We start from the raw sequence: 26428 nt of genomic DNA, 5'->3' as shown, positions 1-26428 counted from the left end.
GCCTTGTTTCCGACGGCTCTGCTCAGACTCAGGATGGCCCCACTGTCCCATGGCTATTCTGCATACGAAATTGTGTATGGGAGGCCCCCTCTCACAATAAAACAGCTGTCAACAAATTTGCCTCAGGTAAGGGGAGAGGAGATTTCTCTGCAGATGGAACAACTGGGTAAGGTAATAAATCAGCTAACTAAGTTTGTACAAGAAAGAATGCTGTTTCCCCTTGGGGAACAGATTCACGAATTTGTGCCCAGAGATCACGTGTGGGGCAAGGACTGGAAACACGACTCTTTGGTCCCACACTGGAAGGCTCCATATACTGTTGTTCTAACCACCCTACGGCAGTTAAAGTTGCAGGTGTCACTCCCTGGATCCGCCACATGAGGATGAAGAGAACACACCACACAGACCCAGAAAACGCTGAGTGGACTGCACAGAGGGACCCCACTGACCCTCGAGAGACTAAGATCATCCTTAAGAAGAAGAAGGAAAAGAAGATCTCGGATGAGCTCCTTCAGGATGAAGCCGCATGATCAATTCCTGCCGCTTGGCCTCATCAACGTGAATTTGAATTTAACTTCTGTTTCAACTCAGGACAATGTTTTCATCTCATGGACACATTCCTATGTGGACTTCCACAACACCTCCAACTGCTGGGTATGTGGGCTATGCCTCTGCCCGTGATGGATGGACTTTCTTGGTGGGTGTCACCGCTCCACCAAGGAGATTTTAAACCACTCTGCTCTTTTCTGGGATGACAAAAAGAGACTTTCCTTTCTCTTGTCAATCATAATCTCTCCCTGCTCTCTTGGTGTAAGCCAGACCTACAGTTAACAGTCTTGGGTCATGGGGTTACATTTGATGTAAACACCAGTTTCATAGGAGGTAACAAAAGCCTGTACCTCATATTTAAAGAACAAAAGGAAAAAAGCTCCCTGACTGGCAAGGGAGGACAGGCCTCTTTGTATGTTGAACACTTCTACCAAGTCTGGGATGAATATTTCTGGATGACTCCAGAAAAGGGTCAATTAATTACCCCTGCCACTATACGCTGGGAACAAAAAGAACAAAGTGTAGGATTTGGTGACCTTCATTAGACCCAAAAGAACTAAAATATGTGGGGTACCTATCCCCCGGAAAATGTAAATGAATATTCGATGTCCCATACCACCCCAACCAGTCCATTGGCCAGGCTCTGATTGGAAATATAACCCTAGAATCCGCTGGGTGGCGCCCAGCGGAACCCAGTGGCTTTGTGGGCCTAACCTTTGGCCTTGGTTACCAATCGGCTGGGTAGGCTGCTGCACACTGGGATTCTCTTTTGCCCATGGCAGCGTAAAGCCTAACCCACAACAAGCCCTGGTAAATCTACCTTATTTACATGCTAGGTGGACAAGGTCTGTATTTCAATGGTATGAGTATATTGCTGCCTTATTCGTACCTTCTATAGGGACAACAGATATTATGATTAAAGTAGAAGCCTTGACTAATTTCACAATTCAGGCCCTCCTAGATGGTGCTAAAGCCATCCAAGCCTTAAATGAAGAACAAATCCAAATGAGAAAAGTGGTAATTCAAAATAGAATGTCTTTGGATATGCTCACAGCTGTTCAAGGAGGGACCTCTGCTATAATTAAGGTTGAATGTTGTGTATATATTCCTGATTTATCCAGCAATGTATCAGCTGCTTTAGATGACATGAACAACCAGGTAAAAGCAATGTCAAATGAAAACATTCCTTTTTGGACTTTGGTCCTATCTTGGGTAAACGGTGATCGGCAGGAAACTATATTTACCATTGTTACCAGTTGCCTTGATAGCTCTGCTTTGTGGACCCTCCATTTTACAATGTATTATGAACTTTGTAACCCAAAGGTTGGTGTCATTCTCCCAAATTGGTGGTTGGACAGCCAGCGTTCAATATATCCTTACGAGTGATGTTCATACTATGAGTTAAGAGCATCAAGAGGGGGGTATGAAAGAGGAAACAGACAGAACAGTCTCCAGCTTGAAAGCAGGACTCTACCTTGGGCTGGACTGTGTTTTTGAGCTATATGCCCAGTATCTAGGGAAAGGACATACCAACTGGAAAACCAGACCCACCTCTCCCCTTCCCAGATGGAAGAGCCCCAGGGCTCGTACCTAGATTCCCCATCGCCTAAAAGAATACCCTAATTATCTGTGTAACCAAAGAGAATCATAAATTGTATTATGCTTATTGAGATATGACCACAGGCCTATTGATAACTGTCCACTGTTAACTACCTAGGCTTAAGGCATACGAATCACGGGTTTATCGTGGGTTATCTTTGATTGTATCTTTCTTTTCCTTTGTTCAGACTAGTTTCAGAGAATTTGGGGAGGTGGGTTTGAGCTTGTACGCTTAAGGTATATGAGGTTTTCACAAAAACTGTTCGGGGGCCTTGGCGAAGAGGAGACTTTGCCTTGGGCCCGCCGGTGTAACAGACTGCACTCCACTGTGCATTGTTCTTCTGAGTGAGTTTGTTTCCCAGGATGCATGGCTACAACAATATCACTTTATGCAATAAGGTTGCGTATGTTTTTGAAAAGATGGTATTATTTTTGAGAAGTATGGAATTTCTACAAACTAATCACACGACAGAATACAACAGACAAGCTCTTATTTAAGTCAAGCCTTAATTAGAACAGAATATTTCAATCAACAGCACATTTAAAAGGAAGTCACTTTGTACAGAAGTAATTCTAAAATGTGTTATGATGACAAACACAACTTAACTCTTACCTAAAGACTCAAGGTGAGCAACTGATGAGAGTCATTGCTGCTGCTGCTACTGCTGCTAAGTCGCTTCAGTCGTGTCCGACTCTGTGCGACCCCATAGACAGCAGCCCACCAGGCTCCGCCATCCCTGGGATTCTCCAGGCAAGAATACTGGAGTGGGTTGCCATTTCCTTCTCCAGTGCATGAAAGGGAAAAGTGAAAGTGAAGTCGCTCAGTCGTGTCCGACTCTTAGCGACCCCTTGGACCGTAGCCTACCAGGCTCCTCCGTCCATGGGATTTTCCAAGCAAGAGTACTGGAGTGGGGTGCCATTGCCTTCTCCGGATGAGAGTCATTACACTGTACTAAGGGTTGCCCTCAGACGTTACTAACGCATACAGGTCTTCTAGCACTATGCCACAACATCCCACATGATTAAGCATTTTGCATTCTTACATTTATGCTTCATTATTTTTCCGTTCTTTTTATGTCATGCTGTCACTTGTCAATACTATCACTATGACTATTTGTAATAGGACCAGTTGTTTAAATTCATCTTATATGTAGCAGGTACTTTTTTAAGTGTCTTCCCTACATTGCTTCATTTAGTCCTTAAAAGAACCCCATGGGAGAATGGTATTATTCCCATTTTACAGATAAGGATATTTGAGGCACAGAGAAGTAAAGTAGTTTGCCAAAGTAAAGTAGTTGGCCAAACAGCTGGAATCTGAACTCAGACAGTCTACCGTATTTGCTTAGTATGTCAAGTGAGCAGGGCCACATCCACCTTATTATGGTATGAGTCTGAAAAAACCTGGGCTTCCCAAGTGGCACAGTGGTAAAAAAAAATCCCCCTACAATGCAGGAGGCACAAGAAACGTGGGTTTGATCCCCAAATCAGGAAGATCCCCTGGAGTAGGAAATGGCAACCCATTCTGGTATTCTTGCCTGGAAAATCCCACCAGAGGAGCCTGGTGGGCTACAGTCCACAGGGCTGCAAAGAGTCGGACATGACTAAGCGGAGCACACACTTGAAAACTAGAGTTATGTGTAGTATGAGACAGCATACACTCCAAGACAGCATCAGAGAGAAGCAAGCATGTAAGTTTGGGGGAACTGACTCTTGGGCACCTAGCTCTGTCATCAGGCTTTTTTCTTTCTCTGTAAGCGGAGCACACACTTGAAAACTAGAGTTATGTGTAGTGTAAGACAGCATACACTCCAAGACAGCATCAGAGAGAAGCAAGCATGTAAGTTTGCGGGAGCTGACTCTTGGGCACCTAGCTCTGTCATCAGGCTTTTTTCTTTCTCTGTAGTTCATAAGTATGCCTGTGTAGCTCAAATCTGTTGGATGACTGAGTGTGGCAAGTTTGCTGAGCTTTGGAAATTAATTATAATTACAACGAAAACATTTTATAATATAAGCTTATTTATGTTTATCTGAGGTTGGATATTTTTCCATTAGAAATTTACTTTTTTAGGAAAAGCAGAGTTTAATTCTGGTTACATGAACGTTAAGAATATAAAGACAGTTATCTGGCACAGTAAGCACACCAGAAAGACATCAAGTATCAGGTGATAGAAATTCATAAACACATGAACAAAGAATCCATTCATCCTTTGGCTTACTGAAAAGCAAATGAGAACATTGTGTAGGTTGCTAAGACAACTGAGATGTGATGATTAAATGTGAGATAATGAGCAGAATCTCTGTACCTTTACAACTCAAATTTTTAGAATCTTTACTAAGCTCTACTCTATATTTATGGCTGCAACTTTAAGAGCATTTTTTAAATAAAAAAAAAAAGAAAGAAACCAAACAGGCTTCAGGCTTTTGAAGACGCTTGAAGTCCTCTGATCAGAAGAGAGACCTGGTATTAGAGAATGTGTGTGGTGTGGCAAAGAGAGGCATTCCTGGCTGGGGATCAGCCCCACCTTGTAGCAATGATGGATGAGGTGCTTGCCAGAGACTATTACCGATGAGTCAAGAAAAAATATTTGCAACTGATTTATTTAAATTCCAAGTAAATATTTTCAAAATACGGGAAAGACTAGAAATAGTTGCTTTTTTTAGAATGTTGCTATTTCAACTTTGAAACTCTGGGCTCTCTGTTTTGGCTACACTGTTCTCCTAGTTGTTGCTTGAATGTGCCAGGCAGGCGTCCATGGAAGGGCCTGTGCATTGCTCAACCCGAAGGAAGTGCACTTTCCCCAGCTTTCTTCTTGACTTGACTTCAAATCTTTACTTAAGTATCATCCAATTGAAAATCACAATCGACTCCCCCAATACTCCTCATCTCCCCTTTTATCACTAGAACTAATCGCTTTCTAAGATACTCCCCTGTTACGTATGCTTCTATTTTGTCACTGAAGTATCTCAAACTCTCAAACGAGTGCCTGACACACAGTTGATACTCAATAAACAGTAACTTGAAGGGCAAGAAGAAATGTTTCTATAATTGAACTGCTGAAAAGAAAACTAGGGTCCTCTAGTCTGTTCTCATTTTAAGTTGACTCAATATAAAATGGGACCCTCAATGTTTCTACTTACATTGAATAACAATTTTAATTATTACTGTGATGCAAAGTAATGTCTTATCTTAGCTCCTCTGATCTTCTGGATAAAAGTCACTAAACAAATGCTACTTTATGTGATGTGTTACTCTGACCAAATTAATTCAAACCAGCTCACAGTTTCCAGAAAGACTGCTTTAGATTATTAACCATAAAGACTTCAGAGGAACTCAGTTTACTGTAGAAGTGACTGGCCAGGAATATAGCCATTCTCTGGAAGTCATCACTAATACATGTGGGGAAGTCAGGAGTTTTCTCATTTGGGGAGAATAATGTAGTTTGTCGGAAAGAAGAAGTCAGATTCCTTCCACTGTCACCATGTCTGCTGCTGCTAAGTCGCTTCAGTCGTGTCTGACTCTGTGCGACCCCATAGACGGCAGCCCACCAGGCTCCACCGTCCGTGAGATTCTCCAGGCAAGAACACTGGAGTGGGTTGCCATTTCCTTCTCCAATGCATGAAAGTGAAAAGTGAAAGTGAAGTTGCTCAGTCGTGTCCGACTCTTCGCGACCACTTGGACTGCAGCCTACCAGGCTCCTCTGTCCATGGGATTTTCCAGGCAAGAGCACTGGAGTGGGTTGCCATTGCCTTCTCCGTCACCATGTCTATTTCACGTCAAATCTATTATTTTATATTCTTAACACACAGAAAAATACATGATGTAGAAAGTTTAGAAAGTGTGTTTAAACCATGAAAAAAATTGTGTATAATGTCTTCTCCAAAATAACCACAATTTGCTAAGTGTCTCTCAGGTCTTTTAAGTAAGTTTCACTCTTGGTTCCCTTGCCTCCACACACCTGTGCCATGACTGATCTGTCATCGCAAGTACAATTTTAATAACATTATTACCTGATCAGAAATCCACTGGTGACCTCCTAATGCCTGAAAGGCAGGTGGCCAAAATTTCAAGTTTGGACTCCAACTGATTAATGGCTGAGTGTATTTCTTTAGGTATGCTTGAGAGTTGGCTTCAAAAAAAAGGAAGTCCAAACCTACGCAGTCATTTTGGTAAAACTGCCTTCTGAAAAATAAATAATTTAACTTGCAGGATGAAGTGCCTTCATCTATTATATAACAACTGGATTAACCACAGGAAATGGAGAAAGCGATTTATATTTGGATTGGTATTTTAGAGCAGAAAAGGAGATTGGGTTTAACTGGTCAACTTGAGGATGGGGACAAGAAGGTTAAAAGTTGGTAGCAGGGTTTATAAAAAGAGGTGAATGGAACTCGTTTACTTTGAAGTCTGGTTGCCATTCCACTTAATGGTCCCTTAAGAGAGCTTGCTTTGCAGATCATGGTTTGTAGATGTCTGATATAAAATCGAGCTCCAAGTCTCCATACTAGTGAAATAGATAACCAGTGAATTATATATAATCGGAGAAATGATATGTGCTGGATTAAAATGAAGGACTTGGGGCAAAGGTGCGGGATGAAGTAGGTGGGCAGGGAAGAGGCAGAAGGTTGAGGGCACTTGATCAGTTATCTGCTCAGCATCCTTTCCTTGGAAGTTGTTCTCACCACTGAGTCATATGCTCCCAGAGGTGGCTCTGGAAAGCCACTCACCCTTTCCTGGAAATTCGGAAGAGAAATAAAGGAAAAGAGAGAGATTCTATTATATGGGTACCTAAAGAAGTAAAAATTTAAAAATCAGAAAGAAGCAGTGTCACATGAATATTTTCTTCCTATTATAAGTCAAGGAGCAAAAATAAGACTGAGCAGCCAATGGGCATAAACAGAGAGAAAGACATTGAAGCAGCCAAGCAGTGAGGACACAGTGGATAAGAGATAAACAGAAAGTCAGTCCCTGGTTCCCAGACCTTATGAGATCCAGTGAGCCTTATCTTCTCAATTTATCTAAGAAATTATACTCTTGTTTAAAATCAGAGCAAAACAACAAAAACCTCCCCTTTTCTACTTAAACTGGTTCACACTAATAGCTGCAACTAATAAAGGTCCTGACTAAAATAACTAGGGATCCAAGCCAACCACAATCTTTGCTAATTTATCTATTTTCCAATCTCATCAACTATTTCTCCACACAAATCAAATCAAAACAAATACAGTATTGTAAAGTTAAAAATTAGATAAATAAACTAATTAAAAAAAAATAAATCAAAAAAAAAAAAGACTAGTCACCAACCGTTCATAAAAGATACCTTTCATTTCAGTTTCTAGTTCTTTCCCTCACTCTTAACCTTACTGTGGTTTCTCTTTCCCCGGTTTCTTCGAATCTTCTCTCTCCTCTGATACCAACCTGTTGCCCTAAATCTTTCATTCAACTCTTCCTAACCACTTTAGCCCACATTGTTCAGCAATCAGGCTATATGCTGGTGTACCATTCTCAACCATTCCTCAGTGAAATGAGTTCATCTGTAGGATGAGCAGGGAGGTACTGTCCTACACAGATGCTCTCGGGCAACTGCCCAGTACACAAATAGCATTTTTACTCTAACATCTATGCAGGAAATGGTGACAGGAGAAAGGAATTGAAAATCAAGGTACCTAAGTAAATGGCATATATCTTTTTTCCTGGAATTTCATGTACTTGTCTGTCAATCAGGAACTAAAGGATGAAAATTAAGTGGAATCAATGAATATCTAACACACCAGAATAAGGGCACCAGGAAAGTGAGTAACAGGTAGCCCAGGTAATCCTTGACATCTTATGGACAGCAAATAGTTATGAATAGTATACGTTCTTATTTTTAACACCTTGCCCACAATTTCACTTTGAAAGTTATTTGTTCGTGCTTCTATGTATACTCTGAATATCTACTAAATACTGTCTGTCAGATTAATGACTAATCCCATATGGAAAGTGTATGATTTAAGAAAGGCTTGTCCAAAAATCCCACAGACTAGAAAGGCAAGGTTGATATCCAATGAAGCCACAGAAGATTTCTTGTGTTAATTCAGAGGTGAGGTGACAGAAGCTTGAACTTTCATTGTGGCAGTGGTCAGGGGCAGGGGCAGGGAAAAGTGATTCAAAACACAGCAGAGGAAAATTACACACAATTTGATGACCAACAGGATTTGGGAAAGGAAAGAAAGAAACAAGGCTTGTTCTGAAGTTCTGAAACAGGACAACTGAGAGCATTATCACTGGACAGAAAAGATGCTGGGGGAGGAAAAGTAAACATTACAATTCTGTTCAAAGGGAGTTTGAGATGGCTGAAATCCCTAATAAAGTTACATTAGGAGTTTGTATCTCTCCCAGGAGAGACTGCATGCTGATTGTGTATATTTGGAAGTTATCCAGGGGGTGCTAGGGGTAAAGAAATTCACTTGCCAATGCAGGAGACCCAAGAGATGAGGGTTCAATCCCTGGGTTGGGAAGATCCCCTGGAGCAGGGAATAGCAACCCCTTCCAATATTCTTGCCTGGGAAATCCCATGGACAGAGGAGCCTGGTGGGCTACAGTCCATGAGGCTACAAAGAGTCAGACAAGACTAAGCACTGAGCACATTCACTTCACAGGTATGTATTGAAGATCTGCTATACGTCAGGCCCTGCACTGTACCCTAATGTTACAATGGGGAGCAAAAGAAAGCAGAGATGATCCCTCACTTTGTGGAGTTTATAGTGTAGTGCATGAAGCAGGCATTAATCAAACGAGGTTACTCCGAAGGAGAAGCAGATGAGGCCCTGAGGCCCTATGACACTAGGACCAGAGGTAGCTGGCTGGCAAGCAAAGGCTTCCCCTAAGAAAGAAGCAGTGCAGAGAGAGAAACACCAGAAGGATGAGTTGAAATTCAGTAGGTGAGTAAAGCTGGGGGAGGGGGGTTCTAGTGAAAGAAGGGAAGAAATGATCCAGCCTCTCTCTGGAAGGAGAAGTTTGGCATCTGTAAATGTAGATCTTCTGACAGAGGAAGCCTGATTGACATTGTGACTAGAGTAATAGGAAGTGGCCAGAGCATTCCAGACATCATGGGCTATGTCAAGAGTTGTCAACAGAGATTGTATGTGAAAAAAAAATGAAATGGCAGGAAAGCAAAAAATGATCAAGAATAGAATCTCAAGATCTGACGATAGTCAGTAATGTAACTACATCCAAGAAATGGTTAAATAATTCCATGAACTATACAGCTAGTTGTGTTACTGCAAGAATCTAAGCTTATTGGAACTACATTATGAAAATCTGAGGAAATGCAACCTGGTATTAATGATTTTTAATGCTTCTTGGAGACAGAATATTAGGCTAGATGCCTCTCTGATTTGACACAGTGAAATACAATGTGCGTTTTCAGCAAGGAGCCCTCAGCTTTCACTGCTATGAAAACAATATAACATTTAAATTTTTTGACAGGCAATTATATACAGACAAACATTTCAGACTTCTGGAATTACTGCAATAATTATTTTACTAGAAAATAATCATGTATAACTTAATACCTTAAATATAACATTGTCAAATCATAACTATTTACATAAGATGAATTAGTTGCAGTTTTTAAGCTTTTAAAACATAGACATCGAATAACTAAACTTCCCGAGGTTCACTTAAATATTATGATATTAAACTGAGACTAATTCCAAAGCTTTGTTGAAAGCTGGAGAGTTGTTCTGCCTTTCTCTTGATAATTGTAGTTAGTATTGACTAGGGAACCCTCCTCATTACACACAGTCTTTTGTCATTCACCATGTGCAAAAACTATCATCTTAGCTATTCGTACCATAAGTACTTCCTATGTATATACTTTAATATTCTCCTTTAGATCTCTTTGCTATAATCTACTGGCAATACTGAAGCCACAATGAGAGCAAAAATAGGAAAAGAATTGGTATAACTCCTAGAAGTCACTTCAGAGCTCAATTTCACCAAAATTTTTATTTCCATGTATTCCCTAATTAACAAAACAAGTACAAAACAAAACTACCTGATTTGAGTTTTATTTCCTTTAAGTTATTGATCTCTTCTTGGTGAAAATGCTCTACTAGTTAGAACCCAAAAAGGAAAAAGTGAAGAGAAACAGAAGTTCAACAGAGATATCATTTGAGTATTATGGAAACTATTTTAACATATAGGCACTCTAAGATATTTGCCAAGAATGAAATAAATTACTTCACCTCATATGACAAATGAAAGGTAGAAGAGCTAAAAACAGGTGAAGCTCATAGAACCTTCTAACTTCACTCATCTAGGTGATATCTATTACATTAAAATTCAACAAAAACCATGTATTTTTAGGGATGGCTCATGTAAGACACAAATCTGCAAAAAGTCACCATGAACATAGAAAAAAATCAACATAAAAACGACAAGTCAGATTTTGTTTTAAGATGGTCTGTCTAGTAAGACTTAATTTTAGGGTAAGGTAAAGCATGAGAAATAAAACTTTTAGTTTTCTCATGTACCCATTTTAAGGTTAACATGAGTTTTAGGAACAAAGGCCAACAACGGTACATTCTCAATATTGTTATGACACAGAGGAAAGTGAAAAAAAAAAAGTACATTTAAAGAATGTCAGTTTTTCTACGAAGCACATTCTATCGCTTTCCATGTACCATCAAGTTCAATACAGTATTATGAAACTGAACAAATACTGACATCTGACTTCCAGTATATATACATAATGTTATTTCTAAAAAGGCATTTTACCTTCCTGATTCTGCGTGGATTTGTAAACTCTCTTTTTACTAATCTACTAGTCACATCTACAGCTCAAGAGTCTCTTTCCAAAAGAGGAATTAAGGCCAAGCAAGACAAAGAATTTGCTGATACACATATGTCACTCCAAGAATTTCCCTAACAAAGCCTCCACACCCATTTTAATTACTTCCCTACTGTAAAAACACTTTCCATCTGCATTTATTCTAATCTTTTCAAATCCAAAACCAACACACTATAAAGCTAGCTAAATAAATGAATGATATTAGCTTTAGGTTCCAAGAGAGGGAGCATTTTATAAGGCAGTGGGTCTCCAGCTCTCATGCATTTTGTGCTGATACAGTATTTCATTTTGAGCTCAGTTCTTTATTTTAGATTTGTTTAGAATAGAGTTACTTAGCCCCAGGCCTTAAATCTCTCTCTCTTCCTCTTTCTCTCTCTCACACACACATGGAAGGGAAGGAGTTGGGAGGAGAGAGAATATGAATGTCTGTGGTTCTTAATAAGCAAAAAGAATGTGCCTGTACATGTATATGCTAAAGTAATGCTGTCTAGTGTCTATAATAAAAGCATTTTCATGTAGGTTTTTTTTTTTTTGGTTGTTCATAAAAACTGAATCTCAGTACATACATATACTGAAGACTATTTTTGGCCTCCCTTGACTTGTTGACTGTTCGGAAGTTATGTTCTTTAGCTCTTCTTTATTCTGTATTTGGTGTTCCATCACTGCACTAATTAATGCCACTATGGCACTCCCAGATCTAACATCTGTGAGTAAACAGCAAATCCAAGAATAGCCATCTCTTTTTGTTCCTTGACATTGTGAAGGTGTAGAGGTTGTCTTTTGCACCAGAAGTTAGGAGAAAGGACCAGACATTATTAAAATGTTTGGGCAATACTGAACCAATAAAGAATTCCAGGTTTTCTTGAAGGCCTTTCCATCTTGGGTTTTCATAGATAAGAATTGTTTCATTTGTTTATTTTTTATATCACTAAGCTTTAGTGTCCTTAGAAATTGATTTGCCTTAGGTGGTGCAGTGGTAAAGAATCCACCCGCTAATGCAGGAGACACAGGTTTGATTCCTGGGTCAAGAAGACCCCCTAGAGGAGGAAATGGCAACCCACTCCAATATTCTTGCCTGGAAAAACGCTATGGTCAGAGGAGTCTGGTGGGCTACACCCATGGGGGTCACAAAGAGTCAGGCACAACTGAACATGCATACATGGAAAGGATCCATATATTGCAGATATTACTTTTATAAGCAGCTAATCCATGGCCACCAAATAGTAGTTTATAAGAAGTCAAGATATTTTTCAATTAATATATATTGTATAATAATATATAATAAAATGTATTTAAAATAATCTATTAAACATAACTTATTTACCGTAAATGTAAAATTGTGTTTTTAAGGCTATATGGGCTGGGATTTCCTAGATGAGAAAATGATCTAGTTCCAGGTTTAAATACATCGAGATCTGAACTCTCTCTTCTCGAACTTATTGATACAAACTGTAAACACTGAATCAGTTTAGTGACTTTCTGCTAGTTTAAAATTTATGAAAGTACAGCACTATTTGTTCAAAACTCTTGAGTGGCCTCAAAAATAAAAAAAAATGATATACAGTATTAAAAATAATAATTATGTTGTTCTGTTTTCCATACTACCCATCAAGACCAGCAGCTTGCAAAGACTATCTAATTAGCTAAATAACAAGTCATAGGTGGGTTTCTCATAGACGTCAGCAAAATGGTCAGGAAGGAAACATCCACAAGCAATAGAGCTTGAGTTTCCTCTCGCCATATGTCCTCGAATTACTCTACTTTGTAAGAAAAAATTTAATGGTTCACCCATTTCCTAATGTTCCAATAAACTAAAACTATTTGGTTTATATTGATACCTAATCACAAAAGACAAAGATCAAATGTCAAAAATCCTATATCATATCATATATTAATACTTTTGATGATTCAAAAGAAAAAACACATACAATCATTTCACTATCTATCTCTAATGTATATAGGAATTAATTACAGGAATATCATATTACATAAGAACAAAGATTTACTCAAACTGTAAATGGACTATATATAATATATACTTGCTTCCTAAAAGGATAATACAGTGGTCATTAACATTTTACCTAGATCTGTATTGTTTTACCGGAGAAGGCAATGGCACCCCACTCCAGTACTCTTGCCTAGAAAATCCCATGGACGGAGGAGCCTGGTAGGCTACAGTCCAGGGGGTTGCTAAGAGTCGGATACGACTGAGCAACTTCACTTTCACTTTTCCCTTTCATGCACTGGAGAAGGAAATGGCAACCCACTCCAGTATTCTTGCCTGGAGAATCCCAGGGACGGCGGAGCCTGGTGGGCTGCCGTCTATGGGGTCGCACAGAGTCGGACACGACTGAAGCGACTTAGCAGCAGCAGCAGTATTGTTTTACTGTACCAAGAAAATCACTATATACATCATAGGCTGGAGTGAGTAGGACAAAATAAACTAGACCCATCTCATCATTAAACACAAATTTGTTAATGCAATAAGTTGAGCTATACCATTAATATTAGGTTGGCCAAAAATTTCGCTCAGGTTTTTCTGTGATAGTATGAAAGACCTGAACAGACTTTTTGGCCAACCCAATATTACTATATGAAGGGTGTGTGTGTGTGCGTGTTCAGTCATATTCAACTCTTTGTGACCCCATGGACTATAGCCTGCCAGGCTCCTCTGTCCATGGAATTTTCCAAGCAAGAATACTGGAGTGGGTTGCCATGCTCTCTTTCAGGGGATCTTCCTGACCCAGGGATCAAACCTGAATCTCTTGTGTCTCCCACACTGGCAGGTGAATTCTTTACCACTAGTGCCACCTGATTACTATTGTAATAGTATTTAAAATACTTTTACTGATCGTTTAAAATTGAGGCCTGGATTTTGAAACAAAAACAGTGAAAACGTATAGGCCTAAAAAGGTCTGTTGTGCACCTGGTCCAGGCACAAACAACTAAATGGTGCCAAAGTCCAGTATGTAGTGGTCTGACCACTTTAATTCATCATTTCTTCAGGCTTTATATAAACATAAAAAGAATATCAGGGCTTCCCTGATAGCTCAGCTGGTAAAGAATCTGCCTCCAATGCAGGAGACCCCAGTTCAATTCCTGGGTCAGGAAGATCCCCTAGAGAAGGGATAGACTACCCACTCCAGTATTCTTGGGCTTCCCTGGTGGCTCAGATGGTAAAGAATTCGCTTGCACTGTGGGAGACCTGGGTTCGAGCCCTAGGTTGGGAAGACCCCCTGGAGGAGGGCATGGCCACCCACTCCAGTATTCTTGCTTGGTGAATTCCAATGGACAGAGGAACCTGGGGGGGCTACAGTCCACGGGGTTGCCAGGAGTCGGACATGAATGAAGTGACTAAGCACAAAGAGAATGCCATGTTAATTTTGGTTGTTCCAATTTGATGACATTCTCAAAATCTAGCAACATTTGATTGAAAAAAAAAGGTAGATTTTCAGTAAACACAGATTTAAAAGGTATTCAGTTTCTGGCAAAATTTCAGATGTGAATACATTGTAAGAAGAGAATAGAAAGAAAAATGAGGACGAACTTAATGAATACTATGGGAATATATTTTCAAGTATTCCTAGAGATGTTTCCACTATTGTTCTTTAAAGCTAACTTCCATCAGTGTCCTTTTTATTAAATATTATGAGTAATGACATCCCAGCCAGTCTAATGTATGATTTCCATACAGATAGGTTCTTAAACTCCATGTTTTACATCACAGTTGTATCTAGAGTATAACATCTTATTAGTTCTCCAAAGTTGCAATTTTTCTTAGTGAAGTCTTGGCTTCTGTTTTACTGTACCTGGAATTCTGGGGTTCGGGAACATCTGATTCTGTGCACGTTTTCTTTACCTGTAAGAAAAGAGTACTAGTTAGTCTCATATGAAAAAAGAACTTCCTCATTCAGTTTCACACACTTGCTAAACTTAAAGTGGATACAGCTCTACTCACCAGGATCTCTGTAAAATACTCCCCACATTTTACAGCAGCAGCATGAAGTATTAAATAGTGTATTTCATTATTATCCCATGAACAGCTGCCAAAGGCACTTCCCTAGACTCCATTAGTATGTAAAATGTTCAGCTAAAATAGCTTGGGACTTGCTTAAGTAGGAACAAAGAAACCAAAGAACTAGGTTTCCCACTTAGGAATTGGAAAGCCATACAGTTCTCAATTCACTAAGAAATGTTTTTCCAATTGATATTGCTTCTGTCTCCTACTAAAGTGCACAATAATAAACACCAGGTTCTGGGGGCAAAGCATAGTGTTAGCTAAGCCATTCATATATTAATTTTCATTTTCTCAATCCAGTGGCTGTATGTTTTATATATTTCTCAGCATATCAATTAAGTTTCGGCATTGCTCACAGACTTCTCATATATATTTGAAGTATACTTTGCAGACTATATTTCAACTTTGTGGCTTTTAAGCCATAAAAGGTAAAGAATGAGAAAAAAAAAACTTTTACTTTTAGGATATGCTATTCAATTCTGGTCAAAAGTGTTGTGGTATATCCTCTAAAATAAGGTAAAGCACACATCTATTGCCTTTCACAATTTAACTTCAAGCACAGATACTATGTCTGACTATCATGGTTTTAATGGGTACATTATATGCAAAGTAAAGGCCATTTCAAAAATTTCTTAGTTAATATGGAATGTAAACAAGATACATTAATTACCAAGTACATAGTCATATAGTCTGGGTGTTTTCATTCCCATGGTCTATTTTTTCACCCTATAGAATCCAAGGCACTTTAACTTCTAATGTGCAGCTTGGAAGTGAAAAAAAAGTCTACTGGATATACACCATGCACATACAACGTAAGTGTGAGTTGTGATACAAGTGGTATTTCTTGAGTAAGTTTTGAATTTTAAAGATACAGCATTTTCTTTCCCACTCACAAATATTTTCAAGTATTCCTAGAGCTGTTTCCACTATTGTTCTTTAAAGCTAACTTCCATCAGTGTCCTTTTATTAAATATTATGAATGATGACATCCCAGCCAGTCTAATGTATGATTTCCATACAGATAAGTTCTTGAACTCCATGTTGTACATCACAGTTGTATTTGGAGTATAACATCTTAGTAGTTCTCCAAAGTTGCAATTTTTTTCTTAGTGAAGTCTTGGTTCTTAGTAAAGTGAAGTCTTATTTCCTTCCTCTTCTCAGAAAAATGCGTTAAAAAGAAGAAAAACCTATACTTTCAAAAATCGGTGTCATTTGCTTTCAACGCTAGGTCTAGATATTTTATATTCAGGGAAATCAATTATTTTCTTGATTAACTGTACTCTCTTCTGCATCTGGAGTATACATCCACACAGTATGAAAATAAAACTGATCAGCAAAGAGATTATCATCCCTACCCTATTATGTAACATCTTCTATGCTCTCAGTACAGAGCTCAACACCATGAAGATGGAAGGGCGAAGAAATATTTTTGAGTAATTAGTTTAAAAAAAAAAAGAAAGAAAAAGGAACACCTTTCTTAAAAATGTAAATGTGAAATCCACTATGAAACCCATGAACGTCTTATGTCCATGAACAATTTCAAGAAAAATGAGAACTAAAAGGGAAGGATACAATATTAAAACCCTTCTTTCCCACTGGTTCTTTCCTATGATTCATCACCAGAAATTGTATGAACTGCCCAATGAATATATAGAAATCCCATGAAGTGAATGTTAGTTTCTGAAAGACTATGATAACTTGACTTTGGGACTAACTAAAGAAGCTCCAGATCACATAAGCAAACTAGACAGACATTCTCAAGCAAGAGTTAGAATGAGACAACCTTCCTGTGGTTTAAAAAAACAAAGCTTTTAAAGAAATCTTTAATACCAATGGCTTTACAAAACATCTTTATTTAAATAATTAACCAGAAAGTTAGTATTATTTTATTCTCTGTATTAATTGTAATGTCAGAGAACACATCTATTGATTACTTACTATCTAGTATGCACAGTCCTAGTTGTTGTGGTTGTTGTTTAGTCACTAAGCCATGTCTGACTCTTTTGTGACCCTAGGGACTGCAACCCTCCAGGCTCCTCTTTCCATGGGATTTTACAGGCAAGAATACTGAAGTGGGTAGCCATGCCCTTCTTCAGGGGATCTTCCCAACCCAGGGGTCAAAGTCTCATCTCTCATCTCCTATATTGCAAATGGGTTCTTTACCACTGAGCCACCAAGGAAACCCAGTGACTAATCAGTATGTGATGAAAGACTGAAGTAGATATATCCTTTTAGATATTGTTAGAGTTGTGCACTCTTCAAAGTAATTCTTTTTATAGGCTTTATTCATTTGTTCATGGTCAAATGAGGGAAGGATAATATTTAGGATACCATGACTATTATAGGAGAGTCTATACAGTGTTATCCATGTTCAGAGGAAAATCTACCTCAGCCAAAGGAAGATGAGGATGGCACAAAGGATGTGATTTCTGAACTAAGTTTTAACATGTTATTGACTGTTTTGCAGAAACTAATGCCTATGGACATAATATGAAAGAAAGTAAAAGTGAAAGTTGCACAGTCATGTCCAATTCTTTGCGACTCCATGGACTATACAGTCCATGGAATTCTCCAGGCCAGAATACGGGAGTGGGTAGCCTTTCCCTTCTCCAGGGAATCTTCCCAACCCAGGGATAGAAACCAGGTCTCCAACATTGCAGGTGGATTCTTTACCAGTTGAGCCACAAGGGAAGCCCATATGTCTCCAGTCAATAATGTGTTAAAGGACATAGGTTTCAAAGACTAAATCTGGAAAAAGGTAGGTACTTCAACATCATGGGGTTTGTCAGAGAAATCATATTATGAAGGCCTTATAAATGATGAAGAATTTGGAATTTAATATTTGGACAATGAAGACCATTGAAGGATTTTAAAAGACAGACTGGGTAGAGATGGTGCATCAGACAGTGTAGAAGGGGCCAGGCTGAGGACTGAAAGACAGTTAAGAGTTTAATGCAACAAGAGAAAAAGTACACATTCCATAAAAGCAGACACAGTATTGATGGTGTATATCACTAATCCCTAGCTATGAACAGATGCTCCTTGCTTTGGTCTGAATGATTGTGCCCCTCCAGAATTCATTTGCAAAATCACTTCATGGGAAATAGAGGGGGAAACAGTGGAAACAGTGTCAGACTTTATTTTTGGGGGCTCCAAAATCACTGCAGATGGTGACTGCAGCCATGAAATTAAAAGACGCTTACTCTTTGGAAGGAAAGTTATGACCAACCTAGATAGCATACTAAAAAGCAGAGACATTACTTTGCCAACAAAGGTCTGTCTAGTCAAGGCTATGGTTTTTCCAGTGGTCATGTATGGATGTGAGAGTTGGACTGTGAAGAAAGCTGAGCACTGAAGAATTGATGCTTTTGAACTGTGGTGTTGGAGAAGACTCTTGAGAGTCCCTTGGACTTCAAAGAGATCCAACCAGTCCATCCTAAAGGAGATCAGTCCTGGGTGTTCATTGGAAGGACTGATGTTGAAGCTGAAATTCCAATACTTTGGCCACCTCATGTGAAGAGCTGACTCATTGGAAAAGACCCTGATGCTGGGAAGGATTAGGGGCAGGAGGAGAAGGGGACGACAGAGGATGAGATGGCTGGATGGCATCACCGACTCAATGGACATGGGTTTGGGTGGACTCTGGGAGTTGGTGATGGACAGGGAGGCCTGGCGTGCTGTGATTCATGGGGTTGCAAACATTTGGACACAACTGAGCAACTGAACTGAACTGAACCCCTCCAAATTAGGAAGTGAGCCGTTTGGGAGGTGCTTAGATCCTGAAAATGAAGGTTTTCCAAATGCTATCAACGCCCTTAAGAAAGAGACCCCACAGAGCTTCCTATCCCTTCTACCATGTGAGGAAACAATGAGAAGTCACTGGCTTTGAATCAGGAGGTGGGCTGTCATCACATAAAATCATGCTGGAGCCACCATCTTGGACTTCCCAGCCTCTGGAACTAAGAGAAACAAATATTTGTTGTTTATAAACTACATGAAGTTCATGGCTGATTCATGTCAATGTATGGCAAAAACCACTACAATATTGTAAAGTAATTAGCCTCCAATTAAAATAAATAAGTTTTTTAAAAAATGAAAAGAAAAAAGAGAAAAAGCCAGTCCTCTGAAAAAAAATAAATAAATAAACTACATGAAGTATCTCATTATAGCAGCCCAAATGGATTAAGACAGTCCCCAAATACTAGTTCAGTAAGTGAATCATTCACTCTACCAATGAGAGATGATGAAGACCTAAATTAAGACAGGAGCTATGGAGAGTTGAGAAAATGTTTTCAATAGATATTTCGAAGACAAAAATGATAGCATATTGTTACTGACTAAAACAAAGTATAAAAGAGAATATGATATGAATAAACAGCATTGCTGATTCAATGGACATGAATCTGAGCAAACACTGGGAGATAGTAAAGGACAGGGAAGCCTGACATGCAGCAGTCTATGGAGTCAAAAAGAGTCAGACACAACTCAGTGACTGAACAACAACATGATGTGATCTTTTAATCTGTCCTTGAAAAAACTTTGGTAATAACAAAGATCAAAAAATGTTAACTTATGACTTCATTAAAATACTTCAAAACCCTATCTTTTTTCTGAATTGATGAAAAAAGTTAGATAAATTATTAAGAAACTTATTTTGCAAATGCCGATTATGTAGAGCCATTAATCATGAGTCATAGGAGCTCCAATCATGGAGAAAATTAAAAATAGAACTACCATATGATCCAGCAATCCCAATGTGAGAAATATACCTAGAAAAAAATTTAATTCAAAAGATGCATGCACCCTTATGTTCATAGCAGCACTGTTCACAATAGCCAAAACATGAAAACAACCTAAATGTCCATCAACAGATGAATGGATAAGGAAGACATGTACATATATACAATAGAATACTACTCAGCCATAAAAAAGAATGAAATAATGCCATTTGCCCTTTCATGGATCACAGTCTTGTCATAGTGAAGGGGCTTGCATAACTCAATGAAGCTATGCTGCTTAGTGGCTTCAGTCATGTCCGACTCTGTGCGACCCTGTAGACGGCAGCCCATCAGGCTCCGCCGTCCCTAGGATTCTCTAGGCAAGAATACTGGAGTGGGTTGCTATTTCCTTCTCCAGTGCACGAAAGCGAAAAGTGAAAGTGATGTCGCTCAGTCGTGTCCGACTCTTAGTGACCCCCTGGACTGTAGCCTACCAGGCTCCTCCGTCCATGGGATTTTCCAGGCAAGAGTACTGGAGTGGGGTGCCATTGCCTTCTCCGAGCCATGTCAATTAGGGCCACTCAACATGGACAGGTCATAGCAAAGTCTGGGAAACAATTGTTTGAGCAAACCCTGGGAGACAGTAGAGGGGAGAGCAGCCTAGCGTGCTGCAGTCCATGAGGTCACAAAGAGTCAGATATGACTTAGTGACTAAACAACAACAAAAATTCCATTTGCAGCAACATGGATATAACTAGAGATTATCATACTAAGTGAAGTAAGTCAGAAAGAGAAAGACAAGTGTCCCACTTGGGGTACAAAAAAAGAGAGAGACAATACCATATGATATTACTTATATGTGGAATTAAAATATGGCCCAAATGAACCTATCTACAAAGGAAAACAAATTCATAAACATGGAGAACAGACTTGTTGTTGCCAAGGGGGAGGGAGCTAGGGAGCAGGATGGACTGGGAGTTTGGGGTTGGTAGATGCAAACTATTACATTTAGAATGGATAAACAAGGTCTTCCTGTATAGCACAGGGAACTATATTCAATATCCTGTGATAAACCATAATGGAAAAGAATGCAAAAATAGAACATATATATGTGTATAACTGAGTCACTTTGCTGTACAGCAGAGATTGACACAACACTATATATCAACTATACTACAATAAAAAATCAATTAATAAAAATAAATTAAAAAAAACTTATTTCAGCATCTTCATTACAGAATTAGAAGCCAAATAGACAGTTTTACCTAAATTTAAACACACTGTCCTATTTGAGAGATCAATACTTCATTAAATGGTGACTCCTGAGATATACACACTATTAAAGAAAGACTACTCTTACAAAATACATAGAATTTTGTCTTTAATGACCACTAATTTAGTTTCAAATTTATTTTGAATAAAGTTGAAAACAAGTAGGCCAAGATACGAGACAAAATTTCATGCCCATAATTTAATCCAAATCTCAAATTTTATAAGACACAGTAGGAAGTGAACAAAAGAATATGCCAAGAGAAAAGAGACAATGTTTAATGCACTTAATTGATGGCAAAAATGTGAATTTTAACCCTACTTAATGTTATAAAAGTTAAAAAAATGTTATAAAAGTACACGCAAAAATCAAAGTAAGATGAAAAATACTTAAAAGTTTAACTATTTCAAGGATATAACTATTAGTATGTAATGAAGATACAAATATAAAATGCTGAAATTTTTGAATGAATGAACAACAGCTGAAATATTTGAGTGTTTATTATATGCTGGGCAATGCTTAGGTAGTTACTAATTTTTACCCCAAGCCACAGATGATAATACTGAGAAATCTGCAAGCAAGTTATGTAGTAAATTTCAAATCCAGATCTCTGAGGGCATTTTAACCAGTAAATGTTAAAAACCTAAAATTCATAAACACATAAACTATATTGTTTAAAATGAAGATCAAAACATTTTGATATTTAAAAGTTCAATTTTTATTATATCATACTAATGGCAATTGCTGCCATCTATTAAGCAAGTATTCTTTCAACTGGTATTGGACTATTGTTGCTGTCGTTTATTCTGCCCGTGGGATTTCCCAGGCAAGAATACTAGAATGAGTTGCCATTTTCTTCTCCAGGGGTCTTTCCAACTCAGGGATCAAACCTGCGTGTGTCATTTAATCTATGAAGACAGGCATGATGCCTGAAATTCTATTAAAAATGAGAAAACTAAGGCTCACATAGGTTAAAAACCTAGCAAAGTCTCACAGCTAACAGGGAGAGAATTAGACTGAATGCTATATAGCAAGGCTTTCTCTCTTATGTTCCATTTGCCAGTTGCTTTTATTAGGTTGTTTTAAAATTAAGAGTCAAAACTAACATTCTGTGGAAAATTTTTGAAGGAGATCCTACTAGTTACTTCTTGTGATATATCAACCATTAAGTGAATCTTTTAAATTGGATAATGGAAGTAGCCAGTTTTTAACCAAGCAATAGTAACATGTAAAGTCCATAAGCAAAGTGAGATGGAGTTTTGAGCAAATTATCCAAATACCTTTCGTGCCCACCACCACCGTTAACACCCTAACAAGTGCAAAGATAGTGTAATGTGAAAAACAATCTCTGTTTTGTGGTTGTTGCTGTTGTACGTCTGAAGCATCAGGATTCATTCATTCAAAAGGCTTTATCGAATGTCTTGGGGTATACGAAGTACCATTCTAGGCATGGAGATGAACTAGACCTCAACAGTACAGCAAAGTTGCCCCTTGTCACATGTGGCTATTTAGGACTTGAAATATGGTTAGTCTAAATTGATATCTGCTGTAAGTATAAAAGGCACAGGGGATTTCAAAGACTCAGTATGTAAAAAAAGGGAAAATATTTCAATATTTTTATATAATATTGATATATAACATAACAATATTATATATGTAAGTGAAATGAAATTTAGGTATATTCTGTTGTAAACATTTTCTTTTATTTTTCTAACAAAGCTAAAATCACAAGTGGCTCAGACTGTACTTTTGTTGAACAGCACTGACTTAGACCAACAAAACCTGCCTGCATGGATCATGCATTCTAGTTGAGGAGATATACAATAAAAAAGGAAGCAGATAAGCAAAGAATATAATGTCAATAGCAGTGACTGCCAAGAGGAAATAAAGCAGAACAAGGAGGTAGAAAAGACTGGTCAACAACATTACATTAGCTAGACAATTATAAAAAAATTGACGTTTCTTTTTCATGAAACTATTCATTCTTCAAATCTTTAGGCTGACATGAACAATATAAACTGTACTTTTTAAACAATTATAAAGAATGTGAGATCTGGTATTGAGAATAATGAATACTTTCAATATCTGGAAAATACATGTAGAAAATATAATTTCTAGGATATTTTGCATTATGAAAATTGTGTTCTATTACAAAGATTACCTTGAAGTTTTTCACATTTTCTAGCCACTAGATACTTTGAGAGGCTTATGATCTTTTGAGGAAAACAGAATTAGCTCATAAAAAAAAAATTGCAAAGAAAAATGTTTCTTTTATCCTATCCACCATCTTCTAAAAGAGCTGGAACCAATTATCCCAATTATTTTGTACTTAATCTTGCTGTTTATAAATCCTGAAACATTAATGATTAAAAAAAATGTAAAAGATGGAATAATGGAAAAAGACATTCTGAAAGAGCTCTTTTGTAACTTTATTCTATTTTGAAATGAACTTTAACAATAAGGCCTTAGAACATACTATACAGTGATAATAAAAGATCAATTCGAAACTATAAATTCAAAATAAAAACTTTAGAAATAAAAGTTTTCTGGTGTAAAGAGTAACATACAAATTCCTATGGGTGGTATGTAAGACAGTCTTTATTTCTTCACTGAACCAAGCAGAAATCTAATATAGATTTAAATGCATTACTGTTTAAGGAAAAGAAGGGATAAAAATAGATATAAAAATAAAATTTATTCCTTCAGTGCAAATTGATTGTAGGTTATCACATGAAATATTCTTGGTAAATACATAAAGTGATACAGAATTACTGTCAACAATAATTGTCAGCTTTGATTCTATTTCAAATGTGAATACTACAAAATGTGAATCTGACTCATAAATAATATTTATAAATACTGTAGTGTATCAATGCCTAGAGTTTTGTATTAATACACACCTTATAAAATGTATTTTATGATTAGGTTAGATAAATTATTATAAATTATTGCTGATAAAGCAGAATGAGAACCTAACTTTAGTTACTATTAAGTTTTGATTTAGTAAAATAAATGAGAGCGAGAGACCTACTGAGATATAAATTTTATGTGCCATTTTTTTCATATTTTCTAACAGAATTTGGCCATATTTGAATTTTAAATTACATATCAGAATTTAAAGGTTTTTCTTTTAATTATTGCAGCTTTATTCTAGAAATGTAAATTACCCTCTCATTTAATACGTCTCCATTAGCTGATTCTTTTTAACACATTTAATTTTTTTTCAATTAGTTGAACCAAACTTAGAATTTAATGTGCTTCCACCCAGATCATCCTGTTCTCTAATTAATAGAATTATATAAATATGAATTAAACTATGTCTTTTTATATTTTACTTCAGAATGCACACAATAACATAGCTAAAAAAATATAAAAGTAGGTATACAAATTAACTTTAAAATCGAGTCAAAGTAATAATAGTTGGCATATTCAAGTAAATATATATTTTTTGCACAAGGCTTTGTCAAAAATTATTCTAATGTTTACTTAGAGTAATGAAAGAAAATATATGTTCATTTTTTAAATATAATATTTATAAGTTAATACTACTTTAGAATTTAGCACAGGATATACCCTTTAATGTGATGACCTGTGATTTCTTGGGCATCCAAGTAGTACAATTTCTATTGAGAAGATCAGCACTGAATTGCTACTCTACTAGCCCCACACAGATAAAATTTACACCTTCTAAACCATCTTCAATGAAAATGTCTCCACATTTTTCAGGGAGATCTATTTTACATTTTAAAGGTATGTTACAATGGAGTACTTGACTTCTAAAAAAAAAGAATAAAAAAAAAATCTTTGGGACACAAAGTTTGTCACACAGAGCTTTAAAACAGATAGATCTGTTTTAATAGGCCCACACAAATTTGAGGGGTTTTTCAAAAAACTATAAATACCATGTCGCCAAACAGTGTTCAAAAAATTAAAGTTTTGTAGACTGACTTGGTAAAAATCTAATCACTAAATAATCTAATAAAAACCATTTTTATAAACTACTGTTCCTTAGAAACAAAAATCCTGTGGATCTATAATTCACACATTTCTGAAATTCTTTTCATAGGGTTAGGGAAGTTTCTTTACTCCTCCCTTTTCTTAGTATATTCCTCCTCAGTATCTTTATCATTGCTTACCTGAGCTTCTCCCTGCAACACCAAGTATGGGTTTCCAAAAGCCCAAGCTCCCACTTATTTATAATAAAAGTGAGAGAACTCTGCTGCATAACCGGAAGTCTACATCTACTTCAGTCTATAGAAAAATTCTTTAATGGGTATTCAGAGACAAAATATAAAGATACAAATGAATACTCTGTCATTAGCTGCAACAGTAAACAAAATAAACACATGCACCTATAATAGTTGAGTTAGAGGGTTAATAAAAACAAATCCTCCCCCCAAAACCTGAAGTGAAATTATTTTACCCCTCTAGTATTGAACTGTCATGGCAATCTTACTTGATTTCTGGCCTTTAATGCGGGAACCTTCCAGGGCTCAGGTTTGGGGGAGGGAGGTTATATAAAATTACACACTGGGGAGGAATTATGTTTTAAAGGTAAAAAATCCTATAGGCTATAACTCTTCATCAACTACAACTGTCACAATAGGGTTCAAATTATTTGAGAGTTCATTGCAAGGTTGGATATATTTAAAAAGCAACTTACTAACAATGACTCAGGGAAACAAAGCATAATTATTCATGTACAGTGTATTTGTATTCAATCAAATGTCAAACTACATGAACTTTTAAAATTCTGGAGTACATTTTCTCCTTAGTTATGCCATAGTCTCTTGTCACCTGCCATAAACTCCACATATACTGTATAAAATATTCAGGAAAATTTCAACCTCTTTCTTGCAGTATGTTTTTTCATTACTACCCACCAGGGACTATATCAAAAGTAACACAGTACTTAAAATGCCACAAAAGGAACCATAAGATGCCTTAACATATCATGTTACAGCTCATATGAAAGTTGGTCCCCTTTCTAAGTCTGGAAATGAGACTAGATTGCCATAATACTTAGCATAAATATAAATAGACAAGTGTTAAAATGATTTCCTCAAAAATATGTGCTATAAACTCCTAAGAGATATTTACCTATATATATTGGTCTTTTTATACTTTTGAACATGTATTTTTGCAGTCCTGGGTGTCTCAAGACAGATAGTATTAAAACAACAAAAAGGAAAATAGAATATGCAATTCTAAACTAAGAACTAAATACTCAGTGAGCATAATGTTAATTTGATAGAATCCACTGCAGTTAAATTCGAACTGCTGACTCTACTATACCCGTTCTCACTGAACCAGTAAAGACTAAATCCACCCGTTTTAAATATGAAAATCTTTAGATTTCCCTCCATTTGAGTGAAGATTTATGAATTGACAACAACAACGCTTTAAAAATAATCTTACGAACTGATCTTATTCCCCTAAA

At 37.3% G+C, this 26428-nt stretch overlaps 1 protein-coding gene across 50 annotated transcripts in view; it reads right to left on the bottom strand.

The window, feature by feature from the left end:
* Positions 1-26428, bottom strand: part of EYA4 (EYA transcriptional coactivator and phosphatase 4) — a 384171-nt gene that overhangs the window by 173785 nt on the left and 183958 nt on the right. For 49 of the 50 annotated variants that reach the window (XR_014065663.1, XM_081530639.1, XM_081530645.1 and 46 more), the window contains one exon: positions 14792-14841. Coding sequence is in view for 37 of the 50 variants with exons in the window: in XM_081530639.1 (XP_081386765.1) it covers positions 14792-14841 (50 nt within the window). In the remaining 13 variants the exon portion in view is untranslated. Of the gene's footprint in view, positions 1-14791; positions 14842-20212; positions 20356-26428 lie in introns of those variants that run through there. The other variant, XM_081530658.1, reaches the window with a different exon arrangement.

Source organism: Giraffa tippelskirchi, chromosome 9 (genome assembly GCF_054371585.1).
Source record: "Giraffa tippelskirchi isolate mGirTip1 chromosome 9, T2T-mGirTip1v1.2.pri, whole genome shotgun sequence".
Classification (NCBI taxonomy): Eukaryota; Metazoa; Chordata; class Mammalia; order Artiodactyla; family Giraffidae; genus Giraffa; species Giraffa tippelskirchi.
Note: the sequence above shows the minus strand (reverse complement) of the source record. Positions and strands in the feature narration are given on the sequence as shown.